This window comes from Marmota flaviventris, chromosome 2 (genome assembly GCF_047511675.1).
Source record: "Marmota flaviventris isolate mMarFla1 chromosome 2, mMarFla1.hap1, whole genome shotgun sequence".
Lineage (NCBI taxonomy): Eukaryota > Metazoa > Chordata > Mammalia > Rodentia > Sciuridae > Marmota > Marmota flaviventris.
In genome coordinates this window covers 185,474,747-185,495,266 of record NC_092499.1, presented here as the reverse complement: position 1 = coordinate 185,495,266, position 20,520 = coordinate 185,474,747, and the positions used below count along the sequence as shown (strand labels likewise).

General features: G+C 51.1%; 1 protein-coding gene across 1 annotated transcript; it reads left to right on the top strand.

Moving 5' to 3' along the window:
• The first annotated feature begins 567 nt into the window (after positions 1 to 567).
• On the top strand, positions 568 to 3,850 carry Mafb (MAF bZIP transcription factor B). The gene has a single exon (XM_027945376.3). The coding sequence runs from the start codon at positions 941 to 943 to the stop codon at positions 1,910 to 1,912; it is 972 nt and encodes a 323-aa protein (XP_027801177.1). The 5' UTR covers positions 568 to 940; the 3' UTR covers positions 1,913 to 3,850.
• Positions 3,851 to 20,520: the final 16,670 nt, after the last annotated feature.

The following is a 20,520-nucleotide window of genomic DNA, read 5'->3' as shown; positions in this document are numbered from 1 at the left end:
CACACACAAATACACGTAGACCTTCAGAAACACAGGCACACATGGCACACATTTCACTCGGCCAGCAGCCGCGAGGGCACACAGAGCGTCGCCCACTGGGCGGGGGCCGCTTGGGAACAAAGGGCCCGGGAGATTTCGTCCCTGCGCTCATTCCGAGCCTCCTTGGGAGTGACACGGGCTGGAATAGGGATGCAAAGGATATCGAGGGAGGTGAGAGTGCCCGGGGTGTGTGTGGGTGGAAGAAGCGACCTGGCCAAGAGGTGGGGCGCGCAACTAAGGCGAGCGTGCAGGGGCCAGGACCTGGAGGGTGGGGGGTTGGGCCCAGGCCGGCCGTCCCACTCCGCTGCAGCCCTTTGCCAGGCCTCGGCGGCTCCGGGGCTGCTCCGGCCTCCAGTCAGCTGACTCGGGGGGCGGGGGAACTGTCAGGCGCGCCCCGCCCAGCGCCGCTGGGCCGCTGGGGCCGTGCATCCATTGGCCAGCGCGCCGGGCCGCCCGGGCCCCTGCGCCCCAGTGACATCAGGAAAGCGATAAAAGGCGGCGGCGGCGGCGGATCCTGCACAGCTGCACCGCCGGGCTGCGAGCGGCTGCGAGCGAGAGAACCCTAGAGCTTGAGAGCGAGAAAGCGAAAGGCGGGCGCTCGCCCCGCGCCTCCCCTCCGCCCTTCGCGCGCCTGGCTTGCCTCTCCGCCCTGCCCGGCTTGACCCGGCTCGGTCCCGTAGCGGCCACAGACCCCGGCACTGGGGCAGCGCAGGCAGCCTCGGGACTCTCCGGCGCGCCGCCGCGTCCCCAGACAAAGGCTTGGCCGGCGGCCCCGGCCCGCTGCGCCCTCGGCTCCCCGCCTCCCCGGCTCGCCGCTCTTCGCCCCCGCGCTTGGCTCGGCGCGCTCCGGCCGGCCGCAAAGTTTCCCCGGCGGCAGCGGCGGCTGAGCCTCGCATTAGCGATGGCCGCGGAGCTGAGCATGGGGCCAGAGCTGCCCACCAGCCCGCTGGCCATGGAGTACGTCAACGACTTCGACCTGCTCAAGTTCGACGTGAAGAAGGAGCCGCTGGGGCGTGCAGAGCGTCCGGGCCGGCCCTGCACGCGCCTGCAGCCCGCCGGTTCGGTGTCGTCCACACCACTCAGCACACCGTGTAGCTCGGTGCCCTCTTCACCCAGCTTCAGCCCGACCGAACAGAAGACCCACCTCGAGGACCTGTACTGGATGGCGAGCAACTACCAGCAGATGAACCCTGAGGCGCTCAACCTGACGCCCGAGGACGCGGTGGAGGCGCTCATCGGCTCGCACCCAGTGCCACAGCCGCTGCAGAGCTTCGACGGCTTCCGCGGCGCTCACCACCACCACCATCACCACCACCCTCACCCGCACCACGCGTACCCCGGCGCTGGAGTGGCCCACGATGAGCTGGGCCCGCACGCTCACCCGCACCATCACCACCATCACCAAGCGTCGCCGCCCCCGTCTAGCGCAGCCAGCCCAGCGCAACAGCTGCCCACCAGCCACCCCGGGCCGGGTCCCCACGCGGCGGCCGCGGCGACGGCGGCGGGAGGCAACGGTAGCGTGGAGGACCGCTTCTCCGACGACCAGCTAGTGTCCATGTCGGTGCGTGAGCTGAATCGCCACCTGCGGGGCTTCACCAAGGACGAGGTGATCCGCCTGAAGCAGAAGCGGCGGACCCTGAAGAACCGGGGCTACGCCCAGTCGTGCAGGTATAAACGCGTCCAGCAGAAACACCACCTGGAGAATGAGAAGACCCAGCTCATTCAGCAGGTGGAGCAGCTTAAGCAGGAGGTGTCCCGGCTGGCCCGCGAGAGAGACGCCTACAAGGTCAAGTGCGAGAAACTCGCCAACTCCGGCTTCAGGGAGGCGGGCTCCACCAGCGACAGCCCCTCCTCTCCCGAGTTCTTTCTGTGAGTCGTGGCGGGTCCCGGCCCCCCGCTCTTTCCCGGGCCCGGATCCCCTGTCCCGTGTCCCCAGCCCTGGACTCCCTTGGACTCTGTCCCTGCCATGGCCCCAGCCTTGACCTGTTTGACTTGAGCGAGAGGGAGGAAGGGCGCACGGGCCGCGGGCTACGGGAGGGAGCGCGGGCGGGCAGGGGACCTTGGCTAAGGCGAGAGCAGCGCACGCCAGCGCCGCCTCCTAGACTCGAGCAGAGCCAGAGAGACGAGGAGGGTGGGAGATCCCGGAGCAACTTTTCTCTAGGCTGGAAGGCGGCGAGGCATACTACCTAAGAGTCGCCCAGCAGTCTGGAGACTCCTGGCTTTCTGAACTTTGAGAGTGCTGGGGCCGCTGCTTCGAAGTCCGGAGCTCAGTCCGCCCCAGGAAGAGAGCAGAGGAGAGGAGAGGGACCCTGGCGTCCCAGCCCGCTCAAGGCGAGGCTGAGCAAAGGGAGGAAGAGCAGTGGGACCTGCCTGTCCAGAGTCCGGAGAACAGTGGTTCTCAGCCGAGAGACGCGGGCCTCAGTTAGGACGTTCGGCGCGCAGATCTCATCAGTTTTATTGCCTGCTCGATTATATAGAAAAAAAATACGAAAATCTGCATTAAAAATATTAATCCTGCATGCTGGACATGTATGGTAATAATTTCTATTTTGTACCATTTTCTTGTTTAACTTTTAGCATGTTGTTGATCATGGATCATAACCCCCCTTGTTTCTTTGGGTAAGAAGGGATCGCAGTTTGGAAACTCCAGCGGCTGCGAGCCGGGTTTCAGTCCCAGCTGTCGGCTTGTAAATACCCGCCCCGCCAAACCGAATAGAGAACGTGGCAGCAAGCTGAAGTGTCTTTGTTTGGGTTTAGTATTATGACATTTAAAAAAAAAATTTGTAAGTAAAAACAAAAACCAAACAAATGTTCTGGGGATTTAGCATTAGGCAACAACTTTGTCTTGGGGCACCCTTAGAAGTTGCATGTTTTCTTCCCTTCCCTTGTCCACATTCGGTTCTCTTGTCCTCCTGCTTTAGTTTTCATTTTGGGGAGTTTTGAGGGAAAGAGGATACAAGGGCAGGAGCAGTGGTGGAGTGCCATACCCGGGACCCTAGAAATGGTCCTCAATTTCTGCCTTGTCTCCTGGTCAAATTGACACCCCTAATAAGAGAGGAAAGAGAAACACATCTCCTCCGGTTTTTATTTTAATAAGAAGAATCACCCCACGGTCTTTTTTTTTTTAAATTCTCCAGTTTGCACTCCTTGCAGGCCCCCCAGCCCTCCTAGGGTGAGAAGATTCCCCATCAATGGTGACCCCAGCTTGTAGTGAAGCAGCTGCCACTGCTCAAAATATACCAGAAACCCAAACATTGGCAAGTAAATTTGCAACTTTAGACCAACGCATTATGTGTTTTGTTCCCTGCTTTTGAGATAGCAGGAAGAGTTATTGGTGGTTCCCCCCCCCCTCCCCTTCAGTTGTATAGTAGTTATAGGGAAGATCTGGGCGTTTTTCTTTATTATTACTTTTTTTTTTTTTCTGCAGGTCAGTAAAAGGATTTAAGTTGCACTGACAAAAAAAACAAAAAACAAAAAAAAAAATACAAAAAAACAAAAAACAAAATGAAAGCATATTTTTTAGTTCCCATTTGAAATTGCTGGCGCTGCTGGCCGGATGCATTTTTGAGTTTGTATTAGTTGATAAATTAACAGTAATAACAAGATTGTATGAACCGCATGGTGCTTGCAGTTTTAAATATTGTGGATATTCGTCCTGCATCAGAAACGAGCTTTGGTTTTTACGGATTCAACTGTGTTGAAATCAAACTTGCCGCAACAGAAATTGTTTTTATTTCATGTAAAATAAGGGATCAATTTCAAACCCTGCTTATGATATGAAAATATTAAAACCTAGTCTATTGTAGTTTTATTCAGACTGGTTTCTGTTTTTTGGTTATTAAAATGGTTTCCTATTTTGCTTATTAAAACCATGGAAATGGTGTTTATTTAGAGAACTCCGCCTTTGCATGACTTTGACTCTCTTGCTTCTTCAAGAGTTGCACCAATTTGGGGGGCACTCTCCCCCCATGGCAATTGAAAAGAAAACCAAGTCTGGGCAGCTGTCTTCCTTGAGTGTTTGACTGAGTGTGTGTATGTGAACCTCAAATGTATTTTCTGCTTCTCATCCTAGGTCCAAACCCCGGTCGAGTTTGTTTCTGAGCCAAGAGGGTGCGGGCCCAAAAGACCTCGGAGTCCCTAGGCATGGGGCACACGCCACTTATTCAGTGCTTTCAGGCTTGGCAATCAGAACTACCCTACTAGACTTCCCTGCTCTGAATAGTGAATGGCAGAAACCAGGAAGCCAATAGTTCTTGCCCTGATGGGGAAACCACGTCATTTGGGTGCTCCGCGGCCCTTTGCCTTCCTGCCCAGGCTTCAGGTCTCTTGACTTTCTTCTGCCTGGTGGCAACCAGAGCTGCCTGGAGCTGAGTGCTCTGAATGGAGGCCTACCCCCCCCCCCAAAAGGCTGGTGAAAGCAGGTGAAACCCAGCAGATTTGGCATTTAGGGCCCTCCAGACAGGAAGCCCATCCTCCTCAAGGACTTCTTTTGGGGGTAGTGTGCTTAGGCTTGCAGCGCTCAGCCCCACAGAAGGGCACACCACTGCGGAGCCTGCATTTCAGTGGCTCCTTAAATTGGGACTTGAATGGGGTTTTGGGGTCATCATTCTCGCACACCAGCTCTGACGGCAGCCTGAATATCCCAGGCCAGAACGTGGCCCTAGACCCTTTCCTTTTTCTGATACTTGGAAGATCAATGTTCACTTAGGTGTTCTTGGCCTCCTTGGAACCCTGTCTATAACTTAGGGTTGACACATCTGGGATGTGGGATAGGACCTCCAAATCTCAGAAGAGTTCTGTACTCTCTTGGCAGTAACTTCAGGGACTTCCAGGCTCCTTAGACTCAATATTCAGATTGAATTTCTCTGGCCCAGAGTTTCTAACATGAAATTTCAGGACCCAATGGGGGTGGGGTGTAGGAGCTCCAGCCAGGAACCTGAGCTGGGTGGAGCTTGGGAGAAGGAAGGAGAGAGCGAAGCTGGCAGAGAATAGATTTTGGCCAGGATTCCTGGAGACTGGCGGGCAGAGGTGGTGGCTGGGGGTCTGGGGAAAAGGGATGGAGAGCTAAAAATATAAAGGTACAATAGTATTAGCAATAATTTACATATATAATTCTTCAGTGTCCTGTAGGAGAGAAGCTAGGGATTTCATCTTGAATTTGATTCCCCAAACCAGTCCATTTAGATAAGCGAAAAGACCTTTCTGGCAGGGAAGGTTTTGGCTGAGATCTGGGAGGAGAAGGTAGTTGAGCCATTATGAGTAGATGAAGGGGCGAGAGGGTGTGATAATTTCCTAATTGTATTTGCTAATGCACCTGCCTAGAACGTGCCTATATGCATAAATGCATCCCCTTTGGGGCAAAAGAGGCTTCTGTCACTTCCCCTGGGGGCATCAGAAGAAACTCTCTGCCTGCCTCTCACAAAGACCAAGGTGGGTCACATTCTCTTGCCGGTGGAATCACCCAAGCAGCCTGACTCCTTTTGGAATCATCCCAACCGCATCCGCCACCTCTAAAGTCACCTAGACTTTTTTGCCTCCACACTGAGGAGGGTTGCAAACTGCGGAGTCTCGGTCTTCCCTCCCTAAGGCGCAAAGACACTCAAACCCACCCAGTAAAGGACACATTTCATCCAGCAGGACAAGGTAGCTCAGGTCAGTTGGGTGACCAATTGCATCTTGGAGAAGATGACAATCCCAGGACACAACCCTAGAGACATATTGACACACAGAAACACAGACACCCACGCCATGCAGCCATATAGATGCCCACAGCAGACACTATCCGTTCCTGCACCGAGCCACACTGACCCGGTCTAGGCACATGTGGGCGACAGCCTAGAGAGCAGGCTCAGACTTCCAGAATCTCGAGGGCAGGTTCAGACTGCAGGCAAGCCTCGGCCACGTCTCCACCTGCAGCCTGCTGTCCCGACCTGTCGCGAAGCCCCAGACAGGGTGCTCACAAGCACAAGAAGAAAGAACTGGGTCCCGGGACCTCGGACTTGTCCCATCCCGGCGGCGCTCCGCATCTGCATGCACCTTTTCGGTTCTCACCGCTCCCAGCAACTCGCCGGCACCTCTGGATCCTCCACGTCCCCAGGGGAAAATCCTCCCAGCGTCGGGAGTCTTCCAAGCCGGCACTGGCCCTAAGTAGACAGGCTGGCGCCTGCTCCCGGAGACACATGCGGAGACAGACACACAGAGACACCGGGACGCACGCAGGGGGCACACTCAGGCCCCGGGAATGTGGCTCCATTCCGGACCGCGCCCCTTGCAGGGGTGACTTTGGTCTGGTCTGGCGCAAGCCCCTTCCTGAGACCCCGAGTGTGCTGGTGCTGGTCCGCAGCAGCCACCTTCAGCGAGGCAAGTCAAGGAAAGGCGCTCTGGGCACTTCCAGGGAGCCTGGGGTTCCTGTACGCTGCAGCCGGGAGCCACCTGCCCCTTCTCTTGCCACGTGGAGTCCTCTCTTTACCTCTCTCCTCCCTTTCCTTCCTTCCTTCCTTCCTTCCTTCCTTCCTTCCTTCCTTCCTTCCTTCCTCCCTCCCTCCCTCCCTTTCTTCTCTCTCTACTTCTTCTCCTCTCCCTCTCCCTCCCTCCACTATGTCCCATTTCTTTAGTCCTTCCCTTCTGAACTCTTTCATTTCAGAGAACTTTCTCCTTCTCTTTTGTTTTCTCTTCTCCCTTTTATTCTGGCGCTGCCTGGCGGGAAGGGTAGAGAAGTGTGTCAGGAGGATCGGAGAGGAAGGAAAACTTGAACAGGTAGGTCTGCAGCCTCCCCTGGGCACCAAGGTCAGCTGGAGAGTGACAGGGAGCAGAAACCCGCTGGTCAGCAAGTGCCAAGTCCCCATGCAAAGGATCTCTGTGGAAGTTGAGGTTGGTCCTTGATCCAGGTCCACAGATCAGTCACAGTCAAGATTCACTGGAGCCCTGGTCTCTGGGTATTTTTGTGGCAGGACAACCCCGTGCCTACCCTCTGTCCACCCACCACAAAAGTCTGTGCCTGCCCAAAGGGGCCACCTGGACCTACACTCATGGTGGGAGCTGCCAGGAGCTGCGACAGATACACCATACTGGTCACTTGTCTTTCTCTGTGACCTGGAGTTACAGCTTTTGCCACCAAGCAAACCTGCTTGTCCCCAATTCTCCTATCCCCAGCCCCACAGCTCACGCTCTCCAGGACACCGGAAACAGCTGGGCTAGAGTTTCCAGTTGTGTCCTGCTGGCTTTCTGATGCAAAGCTCGCTTTCTGGGCCCCTTTGTCTTCAGAAAGGAAAACCCTGATGACTTCTTGCATAACTGTAACTGTCCTGCTGCAGTCTGAGGGCCTCGCAGCCCAGAAATCCTTGGGTTTAGATTTGTTATGTAAGGAACCCTTCTCCCCTCACCAAAATAAAAGCCCTTAAAGGGTGCTTCCTGGAGGCAGCATCATTTGTAGCTCCAGCCCTCTGGAAAGAAGGCAGTCTGGCTAAAAGAGCTACTGCTGGTTCCTAGCACAGCAATCGAGCTGGTAAGACAATCCAGCCGTGGTGAAGGCAGTGTCCTGTGTCCAGGATAGAAGTTGGACCACACCCTGGGGCTTCCCAGGCTGGGGCTTTCCTCGCTTGGAAGCCTAACCTCTTTTTGGAGAATGCAGCAGTAGCTGCTGCTGAAATTTCATCCTTTCCACAGTTTCTGGTGTGGAAGCAGCATCTCTTTCAACAGGGGAGCACTCATTCCCCAATTCCCCATGTCTTCTCCCAGCCATGTCTCCTCCTGGCTCTTAGGCTTCCTCCGTGTCCATCTAAACCCCTTTCCCTGTTCTGCAAGAACTTCCTTGTCTTCCACTTCTTCTTAGGCTTCTTAATACTTCTCTCCATTGTCCTACGCATGTTATCTTAAATGATGCTGTTAGATAAGGAAATCAGAGCTAACTGTTCTCCCTTGCAAGAAATTAAATATATGAGAGGAGTTGCTGCTCCAATAGGGAAAACCACCTAAATTAATAATAAGGATTTGTTGCAAAACTTGGTTTTAGCAGCCTCTCTGCATTCTTTGTATGTGAAGTTACTTTCATGTAAAACAGCAGCCTCTCATTACATATTCTGTTTTATTTGTATCAAAAAGGGATGATGTCTTTGGGCTGCAGGGGCAGCTACAGAGGCAGGGGGAGGAGGCCTAGAAATTTCTGGAAGAAGCAAGTCAGTTTCAGTATGAGAAGGGAGGCAAAGTTCACAAATCCAATGTTTATATCAAAGTGTTTTCATTTTTGGAGCTCTGTGCGTCTTACCAGGGATTGGGCTTTTCCAATAAAAGGACAAGGGATGGGAGGTGAGAGGGTACCATTTTCAGAGCTTTGGAGCATGAGGTAGGCATTGATCCTGGCCCGTGACTCCATTAGATTCAGGAGCTGAGGCTACCCTTACCTCACTCTTAAGATTCCTCGTTTCTGATCATTCATCTTTACCACCCTGACTCTGCCACTGTTACAGGACCCTGAACTCTATTCAGGAGATGCCAGGGGCCCAGACTCCCTTTTTTGTGTCCTGGGAGCCAGAGCCTTGTACCCATGTCCCTTTCCATGGTCAGGGGGCATGGAGGGCACAGAGTTGAAGAGATGTGGTTAAACCCTGGGATTCGTATTGTTCTGGCATTTCACTTAACTCCATGTGGTGTGGTTACCTGCAGACCCGGGGTGGATAAACAAGGGCGAGTGTGGCCATTTTTCCCCCAAGGTGGCCCAGTGGAGCCCCCACCTACCTGATGCTGAAATTTGTGATTTGCCACAAGTCCACCATCCTCACCTGAAACACTGAAGCAGGAGGAAGTGTGGAGGGGCAGGAAAGAGCCTTCTTTGGGGATGGTTTCCTTTCCAAGTCCCTTTGCGGAAGGTACTTTCTTGGGGATGTGCTTCACTCTCTCCAGCCACAAGGCTTCCCGCCCAGCCAAGGACCTGGGTCATGGAAACTTGGAGCCACGGTGGGGCAACATGATGACAAGGGTGTCTGCGGGAAGCTGCAGCTGTCACTTTTTACTCTCTGACAGAGGAGTATGGTGGTGTGAGGTGTGTGTGTGTGTGTGTGTATTGTGTGTGTGTGTGGTGGAGGAGGCCGTCTTGGGCATCATTGTCTTGGGACCATTGGTGCTGTTTGTAATTAATGAACCGTCCCTTCACTCTTCATCTGTTTTCAATGGAACTTTCCAACGAATGGATCATAATTACCAGAGCCAGTGTTCATAGACGCAGCAGCCTCTAGGTGAGGCACTTTTGAAGGAATCATCCACAGTTTCACAAAAGCTGTTTCTGAGACGGGTTGAAGCTTTGCATCTGCACATAGATATTCTTCATTCTTAGGACATGCATGTGCACACACACACACACGTGAATACCTTCATGTTTGTACACACAGAGGCAGGCATACATGGGCATACTTGCTCAAGCACAAAATCTGCATTTGTTTTACACGCACTTTCACATTCGTGTGCACATGCACACATCACACATGTACTTTCATGTATGTATGTAGTATACCTAGAGGCATACAGGTCCAAATGCTCTTGCACACACATTTACAATGTGCATACAGTGTTCACAATTATGCACATAGCTGTGTGGATCTATATCCACACTGAAACACAATTGATTACACATTATACATGCTCTGGCAAAATGTCCGGGGGTCCCTGGACATTATCAGAGGCTTACAGGCACACGTATACGTCATGTATAATTGAATACTGCTTTCAGGTTCATTCATACACAAGCAGCATGTAACAAGTGAAATGTGGCACTGGTGGGGTTAATGGAGGCCCCAGACTCCCATAAATATTTATACGAAGCACTCAAGCTCTCAAAGTGGGAGAAGAAGCTCTCCCCGCAAGCCCTTGTAAATCACGCGGCTGCTGTATGTTACCTGTCAGATCCGGGGCTGTGCGGTCCAGGCCTCGCTCTACGAGGGCGACACATACGTGCTGGAGCGCACAGCACTCTCCATGCCTAGTCAGGTGTCCCAGCAAACAGGCAGAGGTTGGTCCCCTGCCCTGGGATTCTTCTTCAAGAAGCAAGAGGAAGAATTTCAGTGCTGCAGGGCTGGAGGGCAGGAAAGGCATCTGTGAATGTCTGAGACTAGGTTTCTCTAGTGGAGTTATCCTGGAGGGACAGCACGTGGGGGCTTTGGTGGCTAGCTGTGTGCAGAAATGAGGTGGGGTCCTGGGCAGGGTCCGGCTTCTGAAGCTGCTCTCCACTTGCTTGGTCCCAGGAGCCGACTGAACCACAGGGTCCTAGCCGATGTAAGTCTGTCCAGTGAATGCTCCTCGTCCAGTCTACCCCCTCAAAGCTGTTCACTCAATCAATGAACAAGTATGTGTTATGGGTTTTTCATGTTCACTGTGCTTCTTGATGTTGACAATATAATAAGCAAAGACAGAAACCATCCCAGCCTTCGTGCAGCTTGCTGTCTATTAGGGGAGAAGAGATGTCCACCAGATACTGAACCAAAGAGTCAGTTGACCCAAGAGGGACAACTGCTATGGAGGAAAGCGACCTGGCCCTCTGAGAACTTACATAAGATAATGAAGACAAGCACAGGGCTGGCCTCCTGGAGGAAGAGACGTTTGAACTGAGATCTGAAGCCTGGTAGAAGTTATCCAAATCCAATGGGTAGGAGAAGAGCACCCCGGATCAAAGCCATCGGAGGGACACTTCTGTGATGCCAGATTTTTCTACATTAGCGCCAGCAAATAAAGTAGTCATTAGCCACAAGTGGCTCTTCATGTGGATGAAAATCTGAATGTTTAAAGTTTTCATTAATTTTAAAATAAGTGGTCAGGGTCTCTGTCTCCTCTCTAATTTTTCTCTACCTCTGTTTTCTCATGTCCCTCACTCTGTTTGAACCACAGTGGCTGCCTTGCTGTTTCTGGAACATGCTGGTCATTGCCTGTGCTTAGGGCATTTGCTGGAGCTGCTCCTTCAGCTGAAGCCATTTTCCCCAGATAAGCTTGTTGGAAACTCCTGCACCTCCTTCCATTCCTTGCTCAGAGTTCATCTGCTCATCCTGACCTTCCTGTTGAATCTGTTCCCCTTCCCCTTCCTGGGCACTGCTGACCTGCTTGTCCTCTGCTATTTCTGGTTCTTTCTTTTCTCTCCTTTCACCCCCCCCCCCCACCCCCACCAAGCACTAAGTACCTTACAATAATGGATTATTTATTCATTTATTGCTTATTTTCTGACTCTGCCTGTGAGGTCAGTGTCTGATGACTGTTTTGTTCACTGATGTTCCTAAGCACCGTGAACAGTGCCTGGCACTTAGTAGGACCTCAACAACCCCGTAACTGGATGAATGAAAAATGAGTTGACCTTAATGCACTTAAAGAAGAAAGGGGTTATGTCTGCAAAGGCCTGAGTGTGGGGTCCTGGCTTCTATTTAATCTCTCAATCAGTTATCTGTCTGTCTGTCCTCTTATCTATCATATCTATCTGTCATATCTATTTATCCTCTCTTTCTTTTCCTCTCTCTGTGTTTTTGGAACTCTTTAAAAATATATGCTGCTAAAATACTTTTTTTTTAAAGCTTGTTTGTGTGCCATTCTCTAAAATCTCACACACTGTCATTGGTGCACTTTGGGACATATTCTGGTGTCTGAGGAGGAAGAAGAGGTTGCTATCTGACCTCAGAGGCAACAAGGGGCCATCACAGAAGGATCTTCTGGGGGCTCTGGGGTCTCACTGCTGGGCAGCATCCCACCTGCTTTCTACCTTCCCTGCCCTCCAGTTATCCTTCTCCTAATTCTAACCTCTTCAAACAAATTAAACCAGCCAGCCAACCTACAACAAAAACTCTTAGCATTCTAGAGGACCTGGGTCCAATCCCCAGCACTTCCAAAAAGAAAAAATAAAACTCCCCCAAACTGACCCCCCCTCATTCCCCACCCTCGTTGCTTTCTGAGCTGAGATGAAAGCCTCTCAAATACTTTTGTCCCCTTGACAAGTTATTTTTAAAAAGAACGAGCATCTCTGAGTCTGGCACTTGTGAGGATTTTTTTTTTTTTTTTTTTAAGAAAATCCTTGCCAAATCAACAGTGCTCTTGTTTTCAGCAATGGCCAGGGTCTGAAGAGCAGGCTGGTGGTATATGTACTTTGTACACACTCAAAAAAAAAAATTGTATTCAGTGTCCTCAGGTCAAAATGGCCCTTCCCCAGGTCCGCTTTCTGTTTCATTGTATAATGGGAGGATCTCGAAAAGCAGAACCTGGAGGAAGAGGGGTAGACACACTTGGAGGACTTCACTTCCTCTGGGTGATTGGACTGGGGAATCAAAACACAGCCCAGAGCAACCTCTTCTTTTGGCTCTATCCCTTGCACTGGAAGGGATCAGGCATAAATGTCACTAGGCCCATTTCACAGCTAGACAAATAGAGTCAGGGAAATCTTGTTTCCAAGCAGAGGTGGGACAGAATGTTTTTCCAGGCACCTGCTAATACCCCTGGCAAGTGGACACCTCAATCCCTGGTGGTTGTAGTTCTTGAGAAACAGGCAGATTTCTTAAAGAGGAATCTGCTTTCATATTTGCTGTCAGAGAGGTACTTTCCCAGAATGGCCCTGCTCTTTTTTGACCAATTCCCAGAGGCTTATAACGTACTTTCTAGGCCCTATCCTGTCTTTTCAACATTGCCTGGGTCCTCTCTCAGAAACTCATCTCTTGATCCTGTCGCTGCTTTGTTTGCAAAATTAGCAAGTTATTGGTCTGACTTTGGCCTGGAGGAGAGGCAGAAATTTCAGTTCCGCCTAAACTGTGGCTTTGGCAGTCCAAGATGCTGAGCTCAGACCCTGATGTGATTTGGGGAAGGTCGAAGGGCAGAGGTTAAGTGCAGAGGCCCTCTGATGTCTTCTGAAGGGGACCCAGGTTTTCCTGCATAGTGTTCTGCCCAGCCTCTGGTTGCTTCAAGGTCAGCAGCGTGACCTTAAGGTTTCTTTAGGAAAGTTACCTATCACCTGAATTATAGCTACCACGGGTCTAAAAATCTGTCTTTTGCTTGAGTTCTCTACAAAGGATGGCTCTGCCATGTTTCCTTGGGTGGCTCTGGTTCCTCTCTCTTTGCACAAGGAGGGAGAAAACACCCGACAGAACTCTTGGAAAGAGTCAAATGCTTCTCAGAAAATGGAAGCCTCAGGTGGAGTCTTATGACAATATTGATGTTGTACTAGATTCATTCTATAAGTTCTAGACCTTTGGGCCCAAGAATTCCAGAGCATGTTATCAAAGGGACAGTTTATAAGTAGCAAGGGAACTGATGACCATTGATGAGACCCAGAGAGGGATCCCTAGGAACACACCACATCAGACTCGACCTTTTATTATCTTTGGAAGATCAAGGACTGTGGACTCAAAGATCTTTTTTTTTTTTTAATTTTTTATTGTTGGCTGTTCAAAACATTACATAGTTCTTGATATATCATATTTCACACTTTGATTCAAGTGGGTTATGAGCTCCCATTTTTACCCCATATACAGATTGCAGAATCACATCAGTTACACATCCATTGATTTACATATTGCCATACTAGTGTCTGTTGTGTTCTGCTGCCTTTCCTATCCTCTACTACCCCCCCTCCCCTCCTCAAAGATCTTAATTTGGGAAATACTTTCCATGTGCCTGGCAAAGTTAAATATTTTACAACTATTAGCTCACTTAATCCTTAACAATAACCCTAAGAGATAGGAAACGGAACACAGAGAGGTTAAGCAAAGATACACATCTTGTAAGAGACAACTCAAACCCAGGCAGTCTGAACCTGGAGTCTGTGTCTTTAACCATGATACTTTGTGAGGCCAGGTGTTGGATGATGGGTGAATTTGTAACAGGCTGAAAAGTGTTTTTGCAATTTTATTCAGTGAGTCTTGGCCAAGAGCATCTCCTTCAGACCACTGTTCTTTCTCTTTTTCTTAGGTCACGTTGCTTTTAAATTATTATTATTATTTTTTTCTGAGATAATGGGAACTAGTCCTGTTCTGAGATAATCTATGGCTCCCCATTGCCTTCAGGGAGCATTGCATTTGCTTCAGACTGACCTTCAAGGCCTGTAGCACCAGCCCTTGGCCTCCCCTTCTAGGTTCCCTTATTCTGTGCTGTGGCCATACCTACCCCAGAACCCACCCAGGCTTCTCTGGCCTCCACACCTGAGCTTCACCTGAGCTGTTTTCCCATGAGGTTTTCTGTCACTCTCAGTCCTTAGCTCTTTACTCTCCTTCTCCAGCAATTGCACTCAGAGAAAGTCAAGAGTCCTTCCTCTGAAATCCTCCTGGAACGGGGGCCTCGTTGGAACTCAGGTTTGGGAGCCAGGAAGGCAGATCGGATGTAAACCCAGCCCTTCTCTCAGGCAAGTCGCTACACTTCTCTGAACCTCAAATGCCTCTCAGTAAAGCTGGGCACACCTGCCCTGCTTCTGGTTTCTGGAGGGAACCTTCGGGGCAAGAGCGAGTTAGTGATGTCTGGCGTGCGAATGGAGGTGGGTGGGAAGCTGCAGGTGTCTCCCCGGGAAGGTGTGAAGTCTTTCCCAGAAGGCTGAGTCTGAGCCATCTCTTGCAGGTCTAGGGCCAGGCCTTACAGGAAGGAGCAGGATCTCAAAGAATTCTCCTAGAAGCCACTGGGAAGCCTTTAGCTGAGCCTTAGCCCAAAGCCCAGGCTCCAGTTGCAGCTGTGGGGATGTCAAGCAGGTCTGACAGGTTCCGTGCTCTGGCCAGGATCTCTGGTTCAGTTCGCTCTGAAACTGATTGGCAGGGAAAGCCCCAGAAGGCGGAGTACAAACCCCAGCAGGAGCTCCTGGGAAGTGGGATTTACAGCTCTGAACACCCAGCAGGGAAAGAATCTGGAGTTTCAGCCCTGAGTGCGAATATTCTCAGCCCCTCCCACAGGTCATTTTCAGATGCTCAGAGCCCCAGAGCCTTGATTGACAGGGTTTCTAGCATTTTCTGGGCAAGGAGATATTTGCGTGGTCACCATGTAAACTTGCTTCCTATCTTAGGAACCATGTGGTGGAGAGAACATCTGAGTTTTTAGATGGTGGGCTGGGGTCCCTAACCTGGTGACAAGATGGTCAGGTTTTGGTGTTCGTGTTTCTGTGAGTCTGAGCAGAATGCGGGTCCTGTCCACATGTGGGCAATTGCACATGGGCTCCTGGGAGACTGTGCGCACGTGCATGTACAGCCACAGAAAAAGAGTTCCCTTCAGTGGGGAAGATGGTGGACTGGAGTCAGGTTGCCTGGGTTTGACGCTCACCATGACCTTCCTGATGCCCCTGGGAGTCAACAGGGACAGGGGTGGGTATACAGGCCACTCCCCAGTGGCCCAGAGTGGAGTGCACATGTGAGTTCACGAGAGCATCAGGAGCCAGTCCACTCATTCACCTAACACACGCTCACCCGCTCCATACTAAGCACTTCTGTCCCCCTGAGCTTGTTTGTTCCTGGGAAACCCCACGGGAACTCTGTGGCTCGATGTGGGTGCTCCCTGAGACTGGAATTTGCCCAAGCCCTCCTGCTAAGCAACTGGGCAAGGATTTGAACTCAGGTCTGTCTTATCCCAAGGCATCCAGTGTTGGCTCCATGCTTCCCTGGAGTTCGGGATCTTGGGAGAGACGTGAGAGCCCAGGGAGCCTCATGGCACACGGTTAGGAAGGTGAAAAAAATGGCCTGGAATGGGATCTAAGAGGGGGACGAGCTCTGGGAGGGTGGGTGGAGCAGGCTCAGGAGAGGGTGGTGTTTGGGTTGGTCATGACCGGAGGCAGAGGAGTGTGGGAGGAAAGGGCGCTAGGCGCGGAACGAGTCTGGGTGAAAGCTAAAAGTGGTGGTGGGAGGGAGTCTCAGAGCAGCAGCAGAGGGAGATGCAGGAGCACCCCTGGGACTGGGAAGAGGAGGGAGCTCCTAGGTCCTCAGGGGCTTTGGATACCCAGGCTATGACATAGCTTCAGAGGTGAGCAGCCCATCTATTGACTGGGAACTTGGGGTTTGGACTCTGGGGTGCTGGTTAGATTGAGGTGGGAGCTTAAGTGGGGGAAAGGGTGAGAGAATGGAGAACCGAGACAGCCTCACTCAGACCTTGTGCATGAGAAGACAGAGAAAGGCTCTATGCAGAGAGGGAAGGATGGAGCCAACCTATGGAGAATGCTCAGAGGCTTAAGAAAGCCTAATGACACCAGAGCTAAGAGGGTGAGTTGGACCTTACTAAAATTAGTGAGAACACACACATACACACACACCAAAAATGGGAAGGAGGAAATAAAAAAGACGTTATGATACGGAGTCTGCATTGAGATGGGCCAAGAGTTGACCGTGAGCCTCCTAGTGACCAATGGGAAGAAGGAAAAAAGATCAACTTTAAGAGCCCTGGTGTTTCTCAAGGAAAAACAAATCCACTGCTCAGGAGAGACATAAACACTGCTGGTTCTGGGGCTGGAGAGAAATCTCTCTGGTGGATTGTTAAATACTTGGGCAGGTCTTTTGGTCAGAGAGGAGATGAGTAGAGGCAGCAGAATCAGGTTGATGTCTCACCACAATTTCAGTGTGACCTTAGAAGGTTGCTTGACCTGTCTGAATCTAAGTTTCCTCCACTGGAACATGAGGGGTGCGGGGAGATGTGCCTTAGAGAGCTGTAAAAGTGAACTCACGGATGTGGCAGAAGTGCTGGGCACACAGTAGCTGATCAGTAAGGCTAGCCTGCTTCCTCTCTGCCTCCCAAACCTGCCTCTCTCTAATTAAAATTTCATTGCTCTTTTGCCCTCTCTTGCTTTGGGCCAGTTCCTCCCACTGCCCCTGGGGACCAGGGCACAGCCAGGTGGCTGCTGGCAGGGTGCCTGTTGAAATCAGGAAGGCCCTCAGCTCCCTGCTGGGCCTGTGTCCACAGCTGACCTGCTCTGAAGAGCCAGGCTCAGCCAGGCCACAGACTCCTGGGCCACTGCTGTTCCTAGCCCTGGGCGGGGCTGAGAATTCTGCTCGCAGCCAGCCACCACCTCGTGTTCCTGTAGCACCCTGTACATCTCCTTCCTCCTGCAAGTCCTGGGAATAGATAAATGATCTTCTGTGTGAACCAGTTATTTTAACATCCACCTCCCAGCCGGGAACACATGTGTCCTAAGGGTATGGGCTGTTCTGTCCTCCCTTGCTGCGTCAGTCTGCAAGTCCTGCTCAGCACCAGCTGCAGAGTGACTGCTCCACAGAGTGTTTGAAGCCAAGGGTGGGTGCATATCTGGAATCCCAGCCACATTTGAGCCCAAGTTCAAGACCAGTCTGGGTGAACTTAGTGAGACCGTGTCACAAAAATAAGGTCAGGGGCTGGGGTTATAATAGCTCAGTGATAGAGTGCTCACCTAGTGCTCACCTAGGCCCCTGGGTATGATGGCCACTACCATGTGCACCCACATGTGTTGAATAGATCAATGAATGAATGAATGGGGTAAGTGAAGGACTGAAAGAAACTTTGGAATTATTGGTCCGTTGGGTCAGGGTCACGATCTTCATTTTATAGATAAGGAAACTGAATTTTGATTTCCTCTTTTTAACCTCTTTACCAGGTTGATTTTATTCATTTTACAGGCTTCGGTCAAAATGTTTCTTCTTTGAAACACCTCGTCTAATGTTCTAGGCTGGGCCAGGCACTCTGCCCCGCATCATTGTTAATCCTCCCCCTTCCCCAAGGTTTGCTCGGTTTCCCTTTCCTACATCTTCATCTGTGGGGATTGGTTCATTTGGTTTCATGCCCCTCTTAACTCCACCAGTTACATAATTTGCAGGACCCAGTGCAAAACGAAAACGAAGGGTCTTTTAAGTTCAAGGTGGCAACAGCCAAACATTAAACTGGGTACTACTGCCTTTCTCATTGCAGGGACTTGTTTGACAGCAAGGACCTTGCAGATCTTATTGACTGGGGCTTCCTCTTGCCCCAAGCCTCACACAGTGCCTGCTTCTCAATAGCATCTTATTTAACCATCCAGTGTATGAATGAGTGGACGCAGATGCCTGAACAGAAGTTTCATAACCTCTCTGAGCTTCCGTTTTCCCATCTGCAAAATGGGACTGTCTTGCTTCCTCCCTCAGCAGAAGGACTCTGAAAAACATCCCATGTTTTGGTTTTAGATTCTGTTGACTTTCTCAGAGGCAGTGACATCACTGAGCCTCAGGGCCACTAGATCTTACAGCGCGTGTTCCGGAACTAGTCGGGTTGAAGTGGTCTGAGGACAGAGGTCAGTCCTTTGTGGGGCAAGTGAGGCTGGCCTGATAAAGCCGGTGGACTCTGCTCTCTCAGGCAGCCAGTGTGCCACTAGTGACGTACTTCTACCTGGCTGGAGCCCAGGGACTGTGGAGAGGCCACGGCCTCCTTTCTGAACTCTTATTTATTGTGCACCTACCATGTATTGGGCCTCACGCTAAGTACTTTGCATACCTGGTCTCTTTTCTCTTACCTACATTTTTGCAGAGGGAGAGAGAAATCAAGGGTCCTAGAGTAAGAATGGCCTGTCAAGGTAGTCGGCCTCGGAAGCCAGAGGGGCCATCCCTTAGCCTGAGTCCTACTGAGAAAACAAAAAACAACAAAAATATCACAAGAGGGGTTTTATTCACAGAACTCCATGTGTGACTCTGGCAAACGCCCCGTATTTCAGCTTTAGATGCTACTGACTCTCTGGGGCCTGAGCAATGACTATCCAGGCCCCTTGTGTCACTGGGTCTGGAGGGGACAGCCTCGACCAAACCAGTATCAGGCAGACCCAGCAGAATCCAAACTGAGACAAACATTGCCTACTTTTTTTGGGGGTGCCATTTTCACACAAATATTAAACTTGTCTTTAATTAAATATCAGTCTTTAAGCTTAAAACTGCACTAAGACCTGTATCAACTTGCTTAAAAAAAAAAAAAAAAAAACTCAAGGAATTGCATAATGTAAACAGAAAAGAATCCAGGAGCCAGAGACTCTGAAACTCTTCTCCCACAGCAAAGCTCTCCAAAATCTACACACCCTATGTCCCGCACAGGGCCTGTCACACACTGTCTCCCCAGCCCTGTCCTTCCACTCTCCTTTCAAAGACTACAGAAACCAAAGGCCGACTGTCGGCTTTTAACCATGGGATTTGAGTTTTCTCTGCAGTTGTGGCCAGTCACTTCCTCCTCCCATGGAAAGCATTTGCATTTTGAAACTTGGCAAGATGGACCCTTTATTTATTTATGTATTTATACATAAATATAAAAGGGGCACTTGACCACTGAGCCATATCCCCAGCCTGTTTTGTCTTTCATTTAGAGACAGGGTCTTACTGAGTTGCTTAGGGCCTTGCTGTCGCTGAGGTTGGCTTTGAACTCGTGATCCTCCTGCCTCAGCTTCCCAAGCTGCTGGGATTATAGGAGGGCGTCATCTTCCTGGCTATTTATTTATTTTTTAAATGAACATGGGTCCCATCTACACCCAGTATCATGAAGCTCACTAGTTTTCTTGTGCTTAACAATAGGCTTTGGCCATCTTGTCTAAATGACATCTGACTTCACGCTTTTTAACGGCTGCCTGGTGTTCCAGAAATTGCAGCTTGATGCATGCTCTTAACGATGCCACAGCAGTGAACATCCCCTGGATTTGAATGTGTAAAACAGGAGACTTCAAAGAAGTGTCCTGCTTGGACCAGCTCTCTCTGGTCCGGCTTCCAGAACCACGGGGTTCTGTGGGCAATGGCTTTGACCTTCAGGGGAACTTGGGTGGGAGTCTGGGCCGTGGGAAAGAGCACAGGGCTACGTTTTCCATGCTGGGAAACAGTCTCTTACATACTGGTTTCCATTCTCCTGCTCGCACATGCACACTCTTTCCTAAACTCACATGCACCCACACAGCCCGGCACCCACTCAGAGCTCCTAATACCAGGAGGGAGAGCTTTCCCTGCCACGTACCTGCCTCCCACCAGGAGCATGAGCTGACCCCAGGTGGTGGAGTGGGCAGGTTGAGACACCTACTCAGCCCTCATGGCAGGCCCGGTGCCGTCATAGGGACCTCACTTGCTGGTGCGTGTAGTTCTCTGAGGCTTTACAGATGAGGACATTTTGAGGCTGGATCAGGGACTGTCCTCCCCACAGACACAAACGGGTCAGGGCAGAGCCTGGTCACACCTTGTTGCTCTTTTGGATCTGGGAGGAATTACCGAAACCTGGCCGGCTGTGGGACCTGGAACCCTTAGCTGAGATGCTCTCAGCCCAGGGGACTGTAGTTTATCCATTGTCCGCCTGGCTGCCTTTCCCAGCACCCAGAGCCCCAGGACAGACACGTCCTGATGTGATTCGACCACAATAAATTTAGAACAAGGGGGGGGGTGCCTTTTCCCGTCATTCCCTGGGGCTAGGGGCCCACTCATGGTCCCTCAAAGATGTCCATGTCCTAGTACCTGGAACCCGAGGATGTGTTGCCTCATGGTGGCAAAAGGCTTCTCAGCTGTGATCAGTTAATGACCTTGAGGTGGGGAGAGTAACCTGGGTGGCTGG